The sequence below is a fragment of the Bos mutus genome, chromosome 15 (assembly GCF_027580195.1).
Source record: "Bos mutus isolate GX-2022 chromosome 15, NWIPB_WYAK_1.1, whole genome shotgun sequence".
Lineage (NCBI taxonomy): Eukaryota > Metazoa > Chordata > Mammalia > Artiodactyla > Bovidae > Bos > Bos mutus.
This window is the reverse complement of record NC_091631.1, coordinates 27,729,048-27,746,516: the sequence shown is the minus strand read 5'-3', so window position 1 is coordinate 27,746,516 and position 17,469 is coordinate 27,729,048. Positions and strand designations below refer to the sequence as shown.

General features: G+C 53.0%; 1 protein-coding gene across 1 annotated transcript; it reads left to right on the top strand.

Annotated features, from left to right (window-relative positions):
* Positions 1-8,323: 8,323 nt before the first annotated feature.
* Positions 8,324-11,253, top strand: TPBGL (trophoblast glycoprotein like). The gene has a single exon (XM_070383164.1). It carries the CDS (start codon positions 8,569-8,571, stop codon positions 9,736-9,738), a length of 1,170 nt encoding a protein of 389 aa, XP_070239265.1. The 5' UTR covers positions 8,324-8,568; the 3' UTR covers positions 9,739-11,253.
* Positions 11,254-17,469: the final 6,216 nt, after the last annotated feature.

The window sequence follows — 17,469 nt, the reverse complement described above, 5'->3', positions numbered from 1 at the left end:
CTTAAATTTTCATTCCAGGGTTATTTCCAGCCTAAGTGGGGTGTGGGAGGGATCTGATTCATGCTCTTCTGGACTCAGGAAGGTGAGAGGCCCATGGCTGATGAACTGCAAAGCAGCAGGGGTGCCAGAAATCACTCTCCTGTGGCTTGGAGCCGGCCCCGAGCTCCAGACACCTTGTAGTCACTGGGTCTATCCTTTGGGTATTCTCCTGGTCCAGGCTGTGCTCCTGGACATGAGCTTATATTGGTCACCAGCTTTATCATCACCTCCACCACCACCACCACCACCACTACCACTGCTGTTACCATCAACATAACTAGTATGCCATAGCCACTGTCACCATCAGCAGTGCTACTTCATCACTAATGTCAGAGATTTCTAGTTACTTTTCAATAACTATTTCTCCTTCTTCCTCAGTAATAAGGACCACAGCTTTTTGCTGGGAAAATTGCCTCCTCCCCCCCGACCCAGTTAAGACTAAAATTCCCAAGCCCCTTGAAGCTAGTTAGATGTGACCATGCCAGTGAATGTGTTGGATGAAACTATGAGAAGTAACCATAAAAGGAAAGGGCACCTTTATTTATCTTTTGCCTCCATCTGCTACCGGATGTGATGGCTGGTGCCCTAGGAGCCATTTTGTACCACAAGAATGAGGACCACACTCGAGGGAAAGCAGAGTGGGAGGCTGGAAGAAGTACTGATTTCTCATAACCATGGAGAAGCCGTTCAGACTCTGAACTGCTACATCTAGACTTCCTTTTATGAAAGGAAAAAAACCCTCCTATTTCCATATCATTTAAGAGGTTGTTATTTTGTGCATTCTGATGCCTACAGCTAAATCTAATCCTAATCAGTATACATCACCTCATATTAGTTTGCATTAAATAGTTCAGGCCAATGATCTGTATATGAAGGATGGGGCAGGGTGAGGAAGACAGGACATGAGGGGTGGTGCAAAGAGAGATAGGGAAACAGGGAGGGAGACTGAGTGAATTCCAGGACATGGGAGAGATTTCTTCCCTTGGGAAGTAGCCATTCTGAGGCAGATAGAAGCAAGGACAGGCATTCAGCACCATGGACAGATCACAGAACTCAGTAAGGCGGGGACAGGGCAGGAAAAGATGAGAAAAGCTTTGTGGTGGTCGTGATGGTTGTTTTTCCTCAAGGTACGTTCATTCACCCTCACTCTATACCAGGCACTGTGCCAGGAATTGGGATAAATATTACGACAAGTTTCCACCATGTTCCACCAGGAACATTTAGTTCCTAAGACCAGAGCAAGCAGATCAGCATGGGAAGGTTCTCTAAAGAATTAAGAACTGAGAAACCAACTGAGGAGTGGAACAAGAAGACTCTGTGACATGATGGACAGATACTGAAGAATCAGGGACCCTTGAGCAGGGAGCTCCAGGTTGGAGGAGAGTGAGTGGGTCAGTTGCTCTGTGAATTAGAGGGCAGCACTGAGCAAGAGTTAAATGAGTTCTCAGGATCCTTCTATTCTTCAGGTACTGCATCAAATAATCTCCAATATTGTGATTGTAGGGGTACGTGGAATCGGTGACTAAAGTTCTACAAACCTAATGCTAAGGCTCTAAATCAGATATCTACTGCTGTAACAAACTACCCCCAAAACTTAAAAGCTTAAAACAGAAACCATTTTATCTGTACACAATTCTGTGAGTCAGCAATTTGGGCTCAGGTCAGCTGGGTAGTTCTCTTGGTCTTATCTAGGGTCATGCAGGCAGCTGGCATCAGCTGGAAGATCATCTGGGAGCTGGTTGGTTTAGAGGGCTTCAGCAGAATGGCTCATTGCTGGTCTCTTCCCCTAAGAGGCTTACTGGGGTTTCTATGCCTGGAGATTTCAGCGGAGCAAGAAGAGGGGAGGCCCCAGGGACAAGCACCTTTTAATCCTCTGCTTGCATCACATTTTCTGATGTCTCAATAGCCAAAGAAATTCACCTGGCCAAGCCAAACTCAGTGAAGGGACAGCGTAAAAGTATGGATACAGAAGGACAGGTTTCATTGAGGAATATTAATATAACAACCTACCACAGGCTCTAAGTGCTTCACCACCATTCATACTACCAGCAGCATAAGAGTCTTATGTTCTGATTGAAACAGACTATGGTTCTATGGCTGCCAGCATCCGTGGTTCTTAAAATTCAGTGTTTTGATTCTAAAATTACGTAATTTTAGAAGCAGAAGCTTTGGTAGGGCTTCCCTGTGGCTCAGACAGTAAAGAATCTGCCTGCAATGTAAAGAATCTCCTCTGCAAAGACCAGAGGAGACCCAGCTTTGATCCCTGGGTTGGGAAGATCCCCAGCTTTGATCCCTGGGTTGGGAAGATCCCCTAGAGAAGGGAAAGGCTACCCATTCCAGTATTCTGGCCTGGAGAATTCCATGGACAGAGGAGCCTGGCGAGCTACAATCGATGGGGTTGCAAAGAGTCAGACATGACTGAGCAACTAACACACACACACACACACACACACACACACACACAGAAGGCTTGGTACAGCTCAGGAGGATCATGAGGACCCAAGAGGATGCAAGGGAAGTAAAACAAAGCAAGGTCACTCCCAGACTAAGTGGGAACCCACTTGCCTCTTCCATTCCCATCCCTTGGCCCCAGTTTCCTGCTAGAGCAGGCTGGGATGAGCTGGGAATCAGAAACCCTAGACTATATGCCCTCTCCCATCATTAGGGTCACCTCATCATGAGGTGACCCCAAGCACAGCTCTTAACCTTCCAGTGTTCTCATATAACCAATGCAGATATCAATCCTTGTCCTCCAAATGACACAGAACAGTGGTGAAGCCAGGAGAACTGGGCCCGCTAACTTTCATTATCAGGACCTTGATCCTGACACAACTTAGGAAGAGGGTTCTGCTCCCACCTTCTTAAATTATATCTACAGCTGCTGAGAACCTTAGTCTTAAAGAAGCCAAAATTTAAATATTATTGCCCTTGGTCTGTCCCAACCTCCACCTACAGAAAAAAGGAAGGGGGGTGGGGTGGAAGGGACAAAAGAATCCAACTCTGCTCTTTTCCTTTCCCCCCACCCACTCCTGTCTCTGACTTACACTGGAATCCTAGGGCCAGACCCTGCCTGGCCTTGAGCCTCAGTCCGCTCTGGCCTTTAACCTTCCCCAAGGAGAGTATGGAGGCAAAAAGTAGCTCCATGAGAGGAGACCTAGACCAGGGCACCAATTCATGAAACATAAAGGCTAGAGGGACCAGTGGCAACCCACAGGTTGAACCACCGTGAAGCACAGGTGAGGAAATAGAAGCTCAGAGAGGGACAGGGACCTGCTCAAAGCCACACAGCCAGCCAGCAGCAGACCAAGACTTAAAGTCTTGGGGTCAGTCCCCTTTTCTAAACTTCAGTTTCCAGTTCTAAACTTGTGACAACAAACCAAGTTGGGGGCACCACTTAGAAACTCTAAAGCACTGTGCAAAGGCGATAAGGAATCAGGTTTTCCTCCATGGCCTGGAAGCCTGGGTGGGGGAGGGTGGGTTGAGGTGCAGGCAAGAGCACTTATGACTTTCAGAGGATTCATCCAATTTTATTCTAGGCTTTCCCCAGAGGCCCTGGCCACAGAGTGGAGGAGGAGGGTATTAAATATCTGAGAGTTATTTAAAAGCCAGTTGCCAGTCCCTCAGAAGCAGAGTGTAGCCTCTGCTGACTCAATGGAGAAAATGGATCTTGGGTCTATGGATTTTCTTGTGTCTCGTGGCAATGGGGCAGGGAGGGGAGAGTGAGAAATGGGAACAGTAAAGCCTGCAGTGGAGTTTTCCCCTCCCCAGCAGTGCCAGAGCTACAGGAGAGAGAACCTGGGGCCTCCCCCACTACCTAATGACTGAGCTTCATCATGTCAGGCCTGCCGGAAGGAAGGCCTTGGAGGCCTTGCCTCGGAGGAAGGGGGAGCAGAGGGAAAGGCAGGCAGCACGAGGGCGACCAGGAAAGAGGGAGCCTGGATTGCAGGCTACTACAGCATGGAACTCAGGAGGAGCCGCAGGCCATCCTAGCACACTTTATAATTAAGGGTGGGGCCAGCTTCAAGGTCACATATTGAAAAGATGGGGGCACCAACTTGGGCAGCTCCAGGACCCTCGTCCCTAAAAGGCCATGGGCACAGTACTTAAAAGCCCTCCAAGACCATCCCCTGCACACACACATACACCTTTGCAAACAGGGAAAGGGAGCTGGAAAGACAGACTTGCCCACAGGGTCCAGTAACACCGAGTCACCCCTAAGGGACAAAATGGAGCTGGACAAAATGAATGGGTAAGAGCTACCTGCTGGGTGACCTCAGGGAACACCTCTCCAGTTTCCCTATAAAGGCTTAGTGGAGCGTGCAGAGGGTAGGGCCTTTGCAGGGAGAAGAGGATGTGGGAACTGGGACTTAGCAGAGGAACAGCTCCTTGGAAGCCTGAGAGGGGGCTCTGGGACCTAGCGGGGTGACAAATTCAAGAATTCAGGTCCCTCGAGGCTGACATGGGTGATTCACAACCTGGCGGATGGCAGACATGATCATTCTGCCTGGGTGGGGCTGGGGTGATTTGTCTGCTGAGTCCTAAGGAAACCCTGAGGGCCTCAGCTCTTTGCCCACAGGCTCCCCTGGGATCTGACCCAGTCACGTTCCCTAGAGAGAGAACCTAGGGTGGGGAGGGCTGCAGCAGAGAAGATGAGCAGGAAACCTGAGCTCCTGTCAGGCTTGGGTTCCAGTTAGCTGTGCAACCTTGAGAAAAGCACTTAACCTTTCCGGGCAGCTGTCTCCTGGTGTAAAGCAGAGGTGAAGGATCCTCACCTAGCCTGCTTCACAGGGGTGGATTGAGCCAGAGATTTTTAAATCGTTATTTCACTTAGTAAATGTTCCCTGGTGCCTTTTCCATGCTGAGCTCTAAGCTGTGTGCTGACAACACAAGAAATTAGACTTGTCATGAGCTCCAGCTGCTGGCAGTCAGGGGGCTCAGGACAGCTCTAGCCCTCTGATCACTCAGTGAAATTCAAAGGAGAGAGAAGGAAGCCAGGAAGGCTTCTTGGAGGAGACAGAACTCAAGTTGAGCCCTGAGGGACAGTGGGCTAAACTGGAGGAAAATAATCAAGGGGAGAGAGCACCCCATGAGAGTTAAACAGTGAGAAATCCACTGGATGCCTCAGGGAATAAACACACAGCCTCAAGACGCATTTACCGAATGCGTTTATTGAACACCCACTACATACCGAACACTGATACTCCCAAGACGCAGAAGGCTGTTCCTCCAGAGAACAGAGACCCCCCCAGATGGCTCACAGACTTGGTTCCAAGGGAAACTGGACAGAGATAAGGAACACCTGCAGAAAGAGGGGAGGCAGGGGAGAAGGCAGGGTAGAGGCATGGAGAGAGACGGCAAGTGGAGACTCATTCCTTCTATTATCTACCATGATTATTTGAGGTGTTGGGGAATGAAGGAAGATGGAACAGAGCCAAACAGCATGGGAACTAATTAGTCCCAGTAAAGGGCAATGCCTCATCCAGAGTCATGTGGGTGCTAGGTGCCTAGACCCTAATGATATGGCTTTTCTTGTTTCAAAACATTTTCCCTTCACATTATCACAATAGCTCTAAAAAGGACCAGAAATGACAAATTCAGAAGCCCACCTACTCTGCAGAAATAGAAGCTCACAGCCCAGAGGTGGAGAGAGGTCCAAGGTCACACCAGACCCTACCTGCCATCTGTTCTTGGCCTCAGATCCCTGGGGTCAAGAAGAGATTTTCCTGTGGTGCTGGCCACTCAGACACACCTACTACCTTGGACAGAGCCCTAGGCCAGGTGCTGGGGTCAGGTTTCCAGGCAAAGCCCCAAGGACCATAAGTTTTTTGACAAGTCCCTGGCCTCTGGCCTCACCACCCCATTTATAAAACACAGTCATTGTCTTGTTCTCTGTCCTTTGATGGTCCTAGGTTCTCTCTGGGCCTCCTTTCCCCAACTGAGGTGTCCAGTAAATGCACACACATCCCCACCCCCACCACCAAAGCTGCTGGCTCCCCCTCAGGGCTTCCCCTGGAGGGCCATCAGCCAATCAGAAACCAGCCACCATGGGGCCTGAGAAGGGAGAGCTGGCCTTGACAGCTGGCCTGTGATGTCTTAGTGGCTGGAGGCTGAAGGGGCTGTACGCAGCAGGACAGGAAACCAAAGACCTTTTCATTCACTCATTCATTTACAAACATTTACTGCATAGTCTCTTGAACTAGTGCGTGTACCAGAAACACAACAATGAGGAAGAGCCAGTGTCTCCCACTGGGGAAGATGTCAGAGCTGGGGCTTGGAGCTGACATGGGCCACGGCTGGGGTGAATGCAACAGCTGAGGGCCCAGCGTCTATGGCATGCCTGAGCTCTTGTGCCATATAAGAAAAGACACCACACCCTGTTAACTCCATGGACCAAGGGTGTGGTGGAGGGCAGGAGTGGGCTCAGAGTGTGTTGGCTGACCTCTGGATGCATGTGCTTGCATAAGTCTGTTAGCTTGTCCCTCTGAAAACACATCCAGGCACCTGCATGGGCCCGGAAGTATGGATGTTCAAGTATGTACATGCTTATGAATCAATGGACACATACCAGAATGCACTCAAATCTATGTTCACATGTGCACATGTATGAATGCTCCTGCAAGTACGTGTAAGAAGCACATCTGAGCCTGCCTGCAACTGTGCACAAGCTTATGCAAGCCTTCCTGTGCATGTGTAGGCACACACAAGTAAGCATGAGTGTGTGTATGTGCTCACATGCAGACACACCTAGGCCTGCTACATGTTATGTGTGCTTCTACACATACATGTGAGTATACAACCCCACTTCTGAAAAGACATGTCCAATATGCATGTGCAAGTTACTATTCTCATCTGCCAAACCTTGGGAGTGACAGTAGGGACAGGGGAGAGAGTGGGAAGGAAAAGGAGAGGTCTTCCTCCCACCCCCAGCATCAATAACCCTGGACTTCAACATTGACCCCTGTCTGAGACCCAGGCCTCTCCTTAGGTGGTACTGATCTGTTGATTGATCAGTTAAATATACTTTCAGGGAAGGAGTCAACCCAGCAATCCCTAATTTCAGGAGAAAGAGACTGCTTCTTAGGTTGGGGGGAGCCTTTATCCCAACCAGCTCTGCTCATACCAGAAGGGCCTGAGGATCAAGTGTCAACTTCTACAGCCTGAATAATTCATGCCAAGGCCAGGAGAGCTCCCTTCTCAGGAGCCTGTCTCTTTAAATTAGGCCTGGAGCTTCCCAGTTCTTGGAGGGGGAGGGGGCGGGGGGGGGGGCGGAAATCCAGAACAAAACAAACCTATATAAACAGCTCAGCCTTGGTCCCTTCTGAGACCCCCTACTCCAACAGTGCAAAATCTGCTTCTGGTCTCACCACCTCTGGAGCCCCAAACCCTCCTACCCATTCACCATTTACAGGTGGGGTACCCTGGAGAGGAGGAGAGGCAGCTGATGTCATCCAACAACCCTAAGGTCCTGAGACCCAGGACAAGCAAGCAGGGGTCCAAGGCGCTGGGGCAAGGAGGGGGGCAGCAAAGAGCTGAATCACCACACCCACCGGTCCCAGGGCCTAGGAGAGTGCTTGGGGGAGGAGTCCAGCCTGGTGGAGAAAGCCAAAGGGAAGAAATCCTGGCGGAGCAGCCAGTGACTTGGGGGGAGGAGGGATGGAAGGAAGAGGGGGTTGTCTTGACTTCCTCGGGTAGATGGGGTGGGGTGGAAAAGATGGAGGTCTCCCGGAACGTTCAGGGATGCTGACAGAGCCAGACCAGATGTAACTGGGGTGGCAGAAGAGGGGGCTGAGGCTGGGGATTTTCCTCTCCTAGCACAGCCCTCTCCTTGATCACAGGAATTAGGAAGCAGCTGAAAAACGAGGAACTTTCCCAGCTGATCCCTCATCCCTGCCTGCACGTGGAGGAGGAACTCTAAAATCCTGCCCCTAAATTCTCCCTTGGAGATGCTGACCCACCTGCCAGCTCTCCCCAGCCCGGCCCCGCCCCGCCCCACACGTGCCTGAGAGGTAAGAGGAAAGAACCTGCTTAAACGCGGAGGGTGGGGGAGATGAGAGGGAACTAAGTCAGAACCTCGGAGAGTCAAACTTCACAGCAGTCCGGGAGCCGAAAGGGGGGAGAACAAGAGCAGCAGCCCAAAGCCCTGGTTCTCGGGAGCCTCCCACCCCGCCTCTCCGCAAGGAGGGCGCGGAGACACCGCTGGGGGCGGAGGAGGCGGCTGGGAGGCGGGGAGGGGGGAGGCAAACCCTGCCCACTCGGCTCTGAGCCCAGAACGGCCGCGGAAGTCGGAGGCCGGTGCGCAGGGCGAAGAGGGCACCGGGGGCGGGGGGCTCCGCTCCCTGCCTGTCCCCTCTCGCCCCAACCAGGAAAGTGAAGGTTCCTCGGACTCCAGAGCCAGCGGACGGAAGGACGACGACCGCCGGGCGCTCCGGGTCAAGGACTTGCCTCACCCGCCCCCCTCCCCGCCCCCAAGGCGCTCCGAACTCACTGGTGAGCGCCGCGACCCGGGCGCTGGATGTGGGGGCAGCTGCGATGGCCCCGCGCGCGGGACAGCCGGAGCACAGGGGCCCGCTGCTGCCGGGGCTGCTGCTCGTGGCGGCGGCGCTGAGCCGACCCGCCGCGCCCTGTCCCTTCCAGTGCTACTGCTTCGGCGGCCCCAAGCTGATGTTGCGCTGCGCGTCCGGCGCCGAGCTCCGGCAGCCGCCGCGGGACGTGCCGCCCGACGCGCGCAACCTCACCATCGTGGGCGCCAACCTGACGGTGCTGCGCGCGGCCGCCTTCGCCGGCGGGGACGCGGACGGGGAGGAGGCGGCGGAGGGCGGTGTGCGCCTTCCGCACCTGACTGCGCTGCGCCTCACGCACAACAACATCGAGGTGGTGGAGGACGGCGCCTTCGACGGGCTACCCAGCCTTACGGCGCTCGACCTGAGCCACAACCCGCTGCGCACCCTGGGCGGCGGCGCCTTCCGCGGACTGCCCGCGCTGCGCTCGCTGCAGCTCAACCACGCGCTGGCGCGGGGCGGCCCCGCACTGCTGGCCGCGCTGGACGCCGCTCTCGCTCCGCTCGACGAGCTGCGCCTCCTGGGCTTGGCGGGCAACGCGCTTAGCCGCCTGCCGCCCGCCGCTCTGCGCCGGCCTCGCCTGGAGCAGCTGGATGTGCACCTCAACGCGCTGGCCGGCCTGGACCCCGACGAGCTGCGGGCGCTCGAACGCGATGGCGGCCTCCCCGCGCCGCGCTTGCTGCTCGCGGACAACCCCCTGCGCTGCGGCTGCGCCGCGCGCCCCCTGCTGGCCTGGCTGCGCAACTCCACGGAGCGCGTACCCGACGCGCGGCGCCTGCGCTGCGCCGCCCCGCGGGCGCTGCACAACCGGCCTTTCCTGGACCTGGAAGAGGCGCAGCTGCACTGCGCCGACAGCGATGCCGACAGTCGCGGGGATGAAGTGGAACTCGCCGGCCCCGAGCTGGAAGCCTCCTACGTCTTCTTCGGGCTTGTTCTGGCGCTCATCGGCCTCATCTTCCTTATGGTGCTCTACCTAAACCGCCGCGGCATCCAGCGCTGGATGCGCAACTTGCGCGAGGCGTGCCGGGACCAGATGGAGGGCTACCACTACCGCTACGAGCAGGACGCCGACCCGCGCCGCGCGCCCGCCCCGGCCGCCCCCGCCGGCTCTCGCGCCACTTCCCCGGGTTCGGGCCTCTGAGCTTCTCCTGTTCTGACTTGGGGACTAACCCCTGCCAGCTGATGACCTTACTGAGGCCACCTCGCCCAAGACCGTGGGTATGGGACACCCGCGAGCTTGAGGCTTTGAGACCTTCCCCTGCCCTGAGACCTTTGGATTATGGCATCTCCCCCACCCAGAGGCCTGGAGCTGTACCCCTTCTCCCCAGCTTCTGAGAGCTGTCACCATCGAAGACCCAGAGACACCCTCTTCTGATTCCAGAACCTGCTCCCCACCCATCCACTCATCCCAGGCTCTGAAAGCCCTCCTGAACCACCCGAAGCCCCTTCCCCCTTTCAGGACTCACTCGGAGACCCTCTCCTTCTATCCCAAGCCCCTGAGACTGCTTCCACCACCCTGTGCTTTGAACCCAGACCTCTCAGCAAGAAACACCCCCTAAACTACACTCCAGCTTGCAGCCCTCAGCTCCCTTCTAGTGCTCAGGGGCCCTCACATCCCATTCTAGTCTCAGAATCAGAGCACCCCCTTCAGAAGGTTTTTGTGGACTTTGAGCCTTTTTTCTTTTACCAGCTCATCCTGCATACAGACCTACATCTGGGGGCTCTGAGGGCTGGGCAGCCTCCCCCAATCTGAAGATGTATTTCATGCCACCCACCACTCCAGCTCTAGCTCAAGCCCCTCCTTGGCCCAGGCTTGGCACTCTGCTCCTAACTCTCCCATCACAGGGACAGGGACACCTCGTTAAACCCTTAGTGTGGAGCCGATCCTCAGTGTTTCCCACTTTGGGTTCTCATACCCCAATACTCAGTCCTTATTCCCAATTTGAGACTCTCAGCTCTTTACCCGATCTGAGGTTCATCCCTCTACCCAAGTTCTGGGCTCTCAGTTCTCTCTAAACCCATCGCTTGCACTCAGTACCCACACCTGCCGCTCACTGGGTCAGGTCCAGTGAGGACTCCATCCCTGGGAGATGCCCACCCCCCCTTTCCTCTTAGGATGAGCTCTCTAGCCCTGCAAAACAGGCAGGTGCCAAGCACCGCCCCCCGCAACCATGCTGGCAGATCCTCATGAGAGATCCTGGAGGAGAGAGTCCTGGGGGTGCAAAGTAGATGGGCTGCCTTAGAACCAGGGTCAGCTGACCTTTGTGCCCACAGAGAGGGGTGGAAGAGGAGGCTCTGAAGGACTGGGAGCTGTTGGCCACATCCTCTTTCCCATGTGACTCTTCTCCCCTGAAGTTTCCTTGCTGCCACCTTGCCATCCTTGCCCACCCCCTGCCCCATATGACTTCTGGAAGAGGAAGGGGGCCTCTCCTCCTGTCTCAGGCACAAGCCCTCCTGTCCAGGGTCAGAGCCTCAGCGCCCTGCCTTCTGCATGATCCCAAAGCACAATTGGTGAGTGGGAGGGGGCCGCCTCTCCCTGACTCCCACCCCTAGGTCAAGCAGAATGGCTGGCCTGTGCTGCCTCTGCACACAGGAAGTCACCCTCCTCCAACATATTGGCTTGAGGCCTCCCCCCCACCTAGAAATCTGGATCTCCTTTGGGCAGTTTTCTATAAAGTCTGCAATAATCTCATATACTCTGCTCTTGGAAGTGGTGCGATGTCATTCTTGCTGACCTTGGTCACTGAAGGGGGTGGGAAGGGACACTTAGAGCGTTTTGGACCTTCGAGATGAAGCAGTGACTTTTGATGTCTTTTCTCAGACTGGGGGGGGGGAGGGGAATGGGCTCTGACCGCACATCATAGGATTGGGGCTAGACATATGGAGGGACTTCCCATTGGGATGGCATGGCTCGCCAAACCAGTTTTGCTTTTCATCCTGAGGTAGAGTTATCCACAGCCAGGGTGGAACCCTATGCTTCCTCTTCATTCTCCTACCTTTTGACTCCTCAAAACTCGGTGGAATGGGGGATCATGGGGGTGATGTCGTTAGACTGACAAATTAACTAGCATCAGATGAGTCTGTCGAGGGAGGAAGTCCAGCTACAGAGAATCAGAAGCAGTTAATTCAGGCAGGAAAGAGGAGGATGCGTGATCTGCTGCTTTGGCATCATCTCCTCTGTTGAATTGGGCTTCCCTGGTGGCTCAGACAGTAAAGAATCAGCCTGCAATGTGAGAGACCTGGGTTCGATCCCTGGCTTGGGAATATCCCTTGGAGGAGGGCATGGCAACCCATTCCAATATTCTTGCCAGCGGAGCGTGGCAGGCTACAGTCCTTGGGGTCTCAAAGAGTCGGACATGACTGAACGACTAAGCACAGCACCTCTGTTGAATTACCTGATCCCCCCTTATGTCCTGTGTCATGCCATGCTCTCCTGGCTACAGGGCTAAGACCAGCACCTTGAATATATGAGAGGCTGAGGGGAGGCAGCCTAGCAGTGTGTGTGTGTGTGTGTGTGTGTGTGTGTGTGTGTGTGTGTGTGTGTAGAATAGCCCCTTGAGATATGTGGACAAGAAGATAGGTGGGTTCTAGGCCAGTGGGGTTAGGACAAGAGGCTGTCTCCTCCTCAAGGTCCCCAGGCTGGATTATTTTACATTCAGGGTCTCAGAACCCTGGAACTGGATGGCGAATGTCTAGAATTCTGGCATTTTAGAATCTTGAAGTTCTAGAATGTGTCTTCTAAACATTGAAAGGGACCTCCAAGGTGATGTGGGAAACCTGGTAAACTGTGTCAGAAGGAGCAGCCTCTCTCTGTGAAGAGCCCAATCCCTCCCTTCCACTTTTAGGGCCAGAGAAAGCAGCCTGGGACTCCTTGACGGTTCCAGCTTTGCCGCGAGGTCAGGAACACTCCTCCCCCCAGCTGGCTTTTCACCGAGTGAAAAGAGTCTCGAGTCTCCTTATATTCTCCCAGCAAATTTCCTATCCCTCCTGTCAGTCATTCCGCATGAGAAAGGGTTAAATTCTTTTGAAGCATTTCCATCTGTCAGTGGCCTTCAAAGAATACTCTGCCAGTCCCGCAGGACAAAACAGTAATGGGTTTCTAACAAGGTTAGAGAACTATGTCTCTAACAGGTCACCCCCACCCTCAGTTCCAAAGACATGTCCTCTGGCACTGTAACCTAAGACTGCAGTAAGTCCTGGCATATAAAACATGCTACTAGCTGTGGCTCACTGTCAGCAAAAATCTTGGAGGGTTTTAGACGAGAGCTGATGCTAAGCTAAATATCAAATCAATAGTTGTCAAAAATCAACAAATTGAGTACCTAAGTTATGCCAGTTGACATTTAACCTTAGTATCATTCACTGATTCCCATTAAATGTTATCTCTGAGCTGCTTCCCTTCTTGCAGTCTTGCACTGGCCTTGGGCTTTATGGGATGATCAGCAGATCCCCAGGGGACCCATCCTCTTCTGCAGATCCAGCCATTTGCTAACTCTCTACTGAATACAACTTTGCCAGTCCTAGAAAAGCTAATGACCCAGGGGAGAAATTATATTCAATCAAATTCTAGAGAAACGAAGTCACAGGAAACTGCATGCTCAGAGTAGGGCCCTTGTACCCAGCCTATGGAAATTTCTTAAAGTCACATTTGAACAGGGTTTTGAAGGATGAATAGGAGTTTGCTGAACAGAGACAGATCAAAAGAATCAGCTTATGCAAAGGCGTGGAGGCAGGAAGATCTATTAGTCTGAGAATTCAAAAAAAAACGTTTATGGCTGGGATAGATAGGAAGATGTTTGTGGGTAAGATGGTTCTGCATTCCCCTTACTCTCCACTGCACTAGAGGGACTTCCACCCTCAGAGGAGAACTCAGGGAAGCAGGGAGATGTGATATGTGGGCCAGGAGAACTGCATGCTTCTCTCGCTTGTTCCTTCCTTCTTTTTGTGCCCATCCTTTTTGTGGCAAGCCTCATGCTGAGCACAGGAGACAGAGGAATCAGCTAAGCTGTGTCCACAGGAGGCCAGAGGGGCATGAGGGTAAGGGAAGGAGCTGCAAAGAGGCCTTGCAGGAACAGGTGAGATGGAGGGGTCTGGCTGGTTCTCCCCTGACACCCTGATGCACCCCCTCACTGCAGACCCTCTCAGCAGCACCAAAGACCCACCAAATGGCCAGCCTCCCCCTCTAATCAGGTGCTGTCAATGCTGCTGCAAGTTTTAGGTAGGCAGGGTACTACAGGGGCCAAGTGCCGGGGGTAAGCTCCATCCAGGATGTGCTCTTAAAGAGCAGGTAGGGTAAAGACTTCCCTGGTGGTCCAGTGCCTAAGATTCCATGCTCCCAATGCAGGGGACTGGGATTCCATCCCTGGTCAGGGAACTAGATCCCACTAGTTCTGCAACTAAAACTCAGCACAGCCAAACAAGTGATTTTTTTTTTTTTAAGAGCAGGTAGGATAGAGAGCAGGTAGAAAGGGAGAAAAAAGATGTGTGACTGTCAGAAATGTGACAGACAAGAGGCGGCTCTGAGGCAAGAAACCCGTCAGACTTCCTGGGGTTCAGTGACCCTGTAAAACCTGAAATTTCCTCTCAAAAACAGAGGAGAGCCACAGTCACCATCTCCTTAGAAGGCATTTACTTCTGCGACCCCATTCCTACCCAGGCCCCTCAGTTCTGGGATGAGAACCAGCAAGGGCCCAGCTGGAGTCCAGAGGGCTGGGGTTCAGTCTGAGCTCAGCATGACTTGCCATGTCGTCTGGTTCCCTGGTCAGTCAGAAACACAGGTTAGGCCCCACTTTGTGCTTGGGTGCTGTGGATTCAGCAGTGAACACCTAAGAGCTGGCTTTTACCTACTTGGTTTGCTCCACCCCTGACCATGGACACCCCCTGCCCTTCCCTGGCTCCAGGTTCCTTCTGTCCAGACTGGGGCTGGACTTGTGACCTCCAGAGGCACTGTCTGCTCTCACTGAGGTCCATCTCCTTCTTCATTAAGTCTGCCTGGCAGACTCATGGCCCTAATTTATGGGCATGGCCTTTCCCGGGCTGGGAGAGGTGACCGGGGCAGTTATTATTCCTGTGGTAATGCACTTGGCTGCCTTCAGAGTCCCCTTCTTGGCTCCCTCACCCCTCTCTCGCTGCCTCTACCCTCTTCCTTCAGCACTGCTTCATGGTGACTTGCCCAGGGGTGCCCACTCCTCTGGAGACCACCTCAGCTAACCCTTCTGTGTACTGATGGGAAAGTTGAGGCCCAGTGAGTGCAGGAGCCCATCCAGGTCACACCAGGTGTCAGGAGCAGAGCAGATCCACAGCTCCGGACGCCCCCTGGGGTCTTCCCTTGCCCTGCTCTGGATCTGAGTACCTGGCAGGGCTTCCCAAACTCTGGACTCTGTATCTGTGCCTCTGTGGTAATTGCCTCCTGCGACCAGGTCTGTGGTGACCTGGAGATAAAAAGCCAACAAAGAAGGGGTGGGGAGCTCTCTTTAACTTCTATCAGCAGCTTTCTGCAGGCCTCAGAAACCCCCTCCAGCCCCCTACTAGCAGAAACCCTCCTGAGGGCTCCCTCTCAAAAGAAGGGACGTCTCTTCCCATCTCTGAGAGGAGAAAGGGGTTTGCTCTGGACCCCCAGTCTCCGAGGTCCCCCTGCTTGAAAATCATCCTTTCTGAGCCTCTCATCTCTGCTAGCACCTGCTGAGATGGTCCACATCCTGTGCTTAGTAAAGATGGGGTCACTGGGATAGTGGAGGCAAGGGGGGTTAAGTCCTAACTTAAGGTGACTGTCCAAACTAGGAATCTTGGCGAGCACAAGGGACGTCTATTAATAATTACGCTGGGACAAGAACAAGTTAGGACAGTACCAGGCTGCTGGCCCTGGACTCCAGTGACTAAGACCTGGAGAGGTAAAGAAAAAAATGCTAGACTGCTAGTCTGCCAGCACCAGACTCACTCCCTGTCCTTGACCCTGTCCTCCAGCCATGCTAGACGACTTCTTGAATGCCATTCTCCAGCCATACCAGGCTACTCAGATTTTTGGTACAAGAATCCAGCTATTCCAGGCCCCCCACACCTTTGCTCACACAGTACCCTCTGCCCGGGATCCTTACCCCCAACAGAGAGCAGCAGGACGTTTCAAGAGTCCCCTCTGCTTTCCTGACCTGTCTTCCTCCTGTCGCCAGACCTCCAGAGCTCCGTGTGGGCTGATTTGCTTTCTGGCCCATTGTCTGCAGCAGACTAGATGCCCCTGCCCCAGGGGCTGGGCTCAGTTCCCTTTTGGGTGCCTGACCCTGGTGCTCTGAGATACGTGAGCACTGCCTCTGCCCCACAGAAATCCGAAGCACGGGGGAAAAGCCATTACATGGGGCTCGTGGCCTCCCTCTGCTGCGTGTCAGATGTCCACACCCTCTAACTCCCACAACCTCTCACCTCACTGAACTGGGGCTGCAGTTACAGAAGGTGCCTGTGTGGCCAGCTCCTGTTACTAGTCAATAAAGTGAGAAAACAGAAAACGCGGCTTTAGAATATATATGTAAAACATAATTTAGCTTTAGTTTCTAGACTTTGACTTTTTAATACGATTATCGCTTTCTGGTCCTCCGTTTGGGATTCCTGTCCAGCGTCCTATCTGGGCAACATCTGCCTCTGGCTCTGGCTTGGTTCCTTGACCCAGGGAGCAACAGTGACATCTATTGGCCGATTTGTGTAAGAGCAGAACCAGTTTTAAAAAGTGTTTTCCATACATGTGCCATCTGCTGGTGGACATGGGAATGTGCCTTCTTTCATTTAATAAAACCTGTTCAGCAAGTATTTTATAAAGTGCCTACTATGTGCCAAGCACTATGTTCGACAGAAGCTAGGAGTTTTTCTAGGCACTTTACATATATTAGCCCATTGTAGCCTGATGACAATTCTATGAAGTAGGTATTATTTATTTATTTTTGGCTGTGCCAGCTTTCTCTAGCTGTGGGGAGAGGGGGCTGCTCTTTGTTCCGGTGTGTGGGCTTCTCATCGCGGTGGCCTCTCTTGTTGCAGAGCACAGGCTCTATGCACTCAGGCTTCAGTGGTTGTGGCACATGGGCTTAGTCGTCCTACAGTATGGAATCCTCCAGACCAGGGACTGAACTATGTCTCCTGCATTGGCAGACTGCTTCTTAACCACTAGACCACCAGGGAAGTCCCTATGAAGCAATTATTATTATTCCTACTTTACAAAGGAAGAAACTATGGCAACTGAAGGAGAATTTGCTAAAGGTCACAGTGCTGATAGCGGTCAAGGTAGGCTAAGAACTCAGAGCCCATGTGCTTGGACCATAAACAAGTACATAAACAAGATACTTTTTAGGAGGAAAATAGAGTGATGAAAGAGTGATGGGCAAGGGTGTCCTTTGAATGGGGTAGTCAGGCAGGCTTCTCTGAGAAGGTGTCTTACCCTGAAGAACGGGAAGGAAGGAGCTCTGCAAAGAGCCTGGGAAAGATGAATCCAGGCAGGAGAAACTGAGTGCAAAGGTGCTGAGACTGAATATTAAATATTGAGTGGGAAGCCAGTTCTGGCCATTCTACCCCTAAATACCTTGCCAAACAGTTCTTCCCTACCTGGTTGCAGCCTCTGCATCTCTAAGCCAGATCCTTTTCCCAGCTTCCTGCCTGATCCCTCTGCCTCTGGCCTTCCCCTCTGGTCCATCCTCTGAAATACAGCCAAAGTGATCCTAAAAATGCATGAATCTGATCCATCACACTGTCCTGCTTAAAACCTGTCCCACTACCTACCTTCTGGATAAAAATAACAACAACAAGCCCTTTTGGCTAATTATCTGTAATCTTCCTCTCCGTGGCTATGGTTTGGTCCCATCTCCCGTTAGCTCTTCTGGTTCCCTTCATTCTAGCC

Excerpts from the sequence above, each read along its gene's own strand:
- TPBGL (XM_070383164.1), top strand. The coding sequence starts at position 8,569 with ATGGCCCCGCGCGCGGGACAGCCGGAGCACAGGGGCCCGCTGCTGCCG.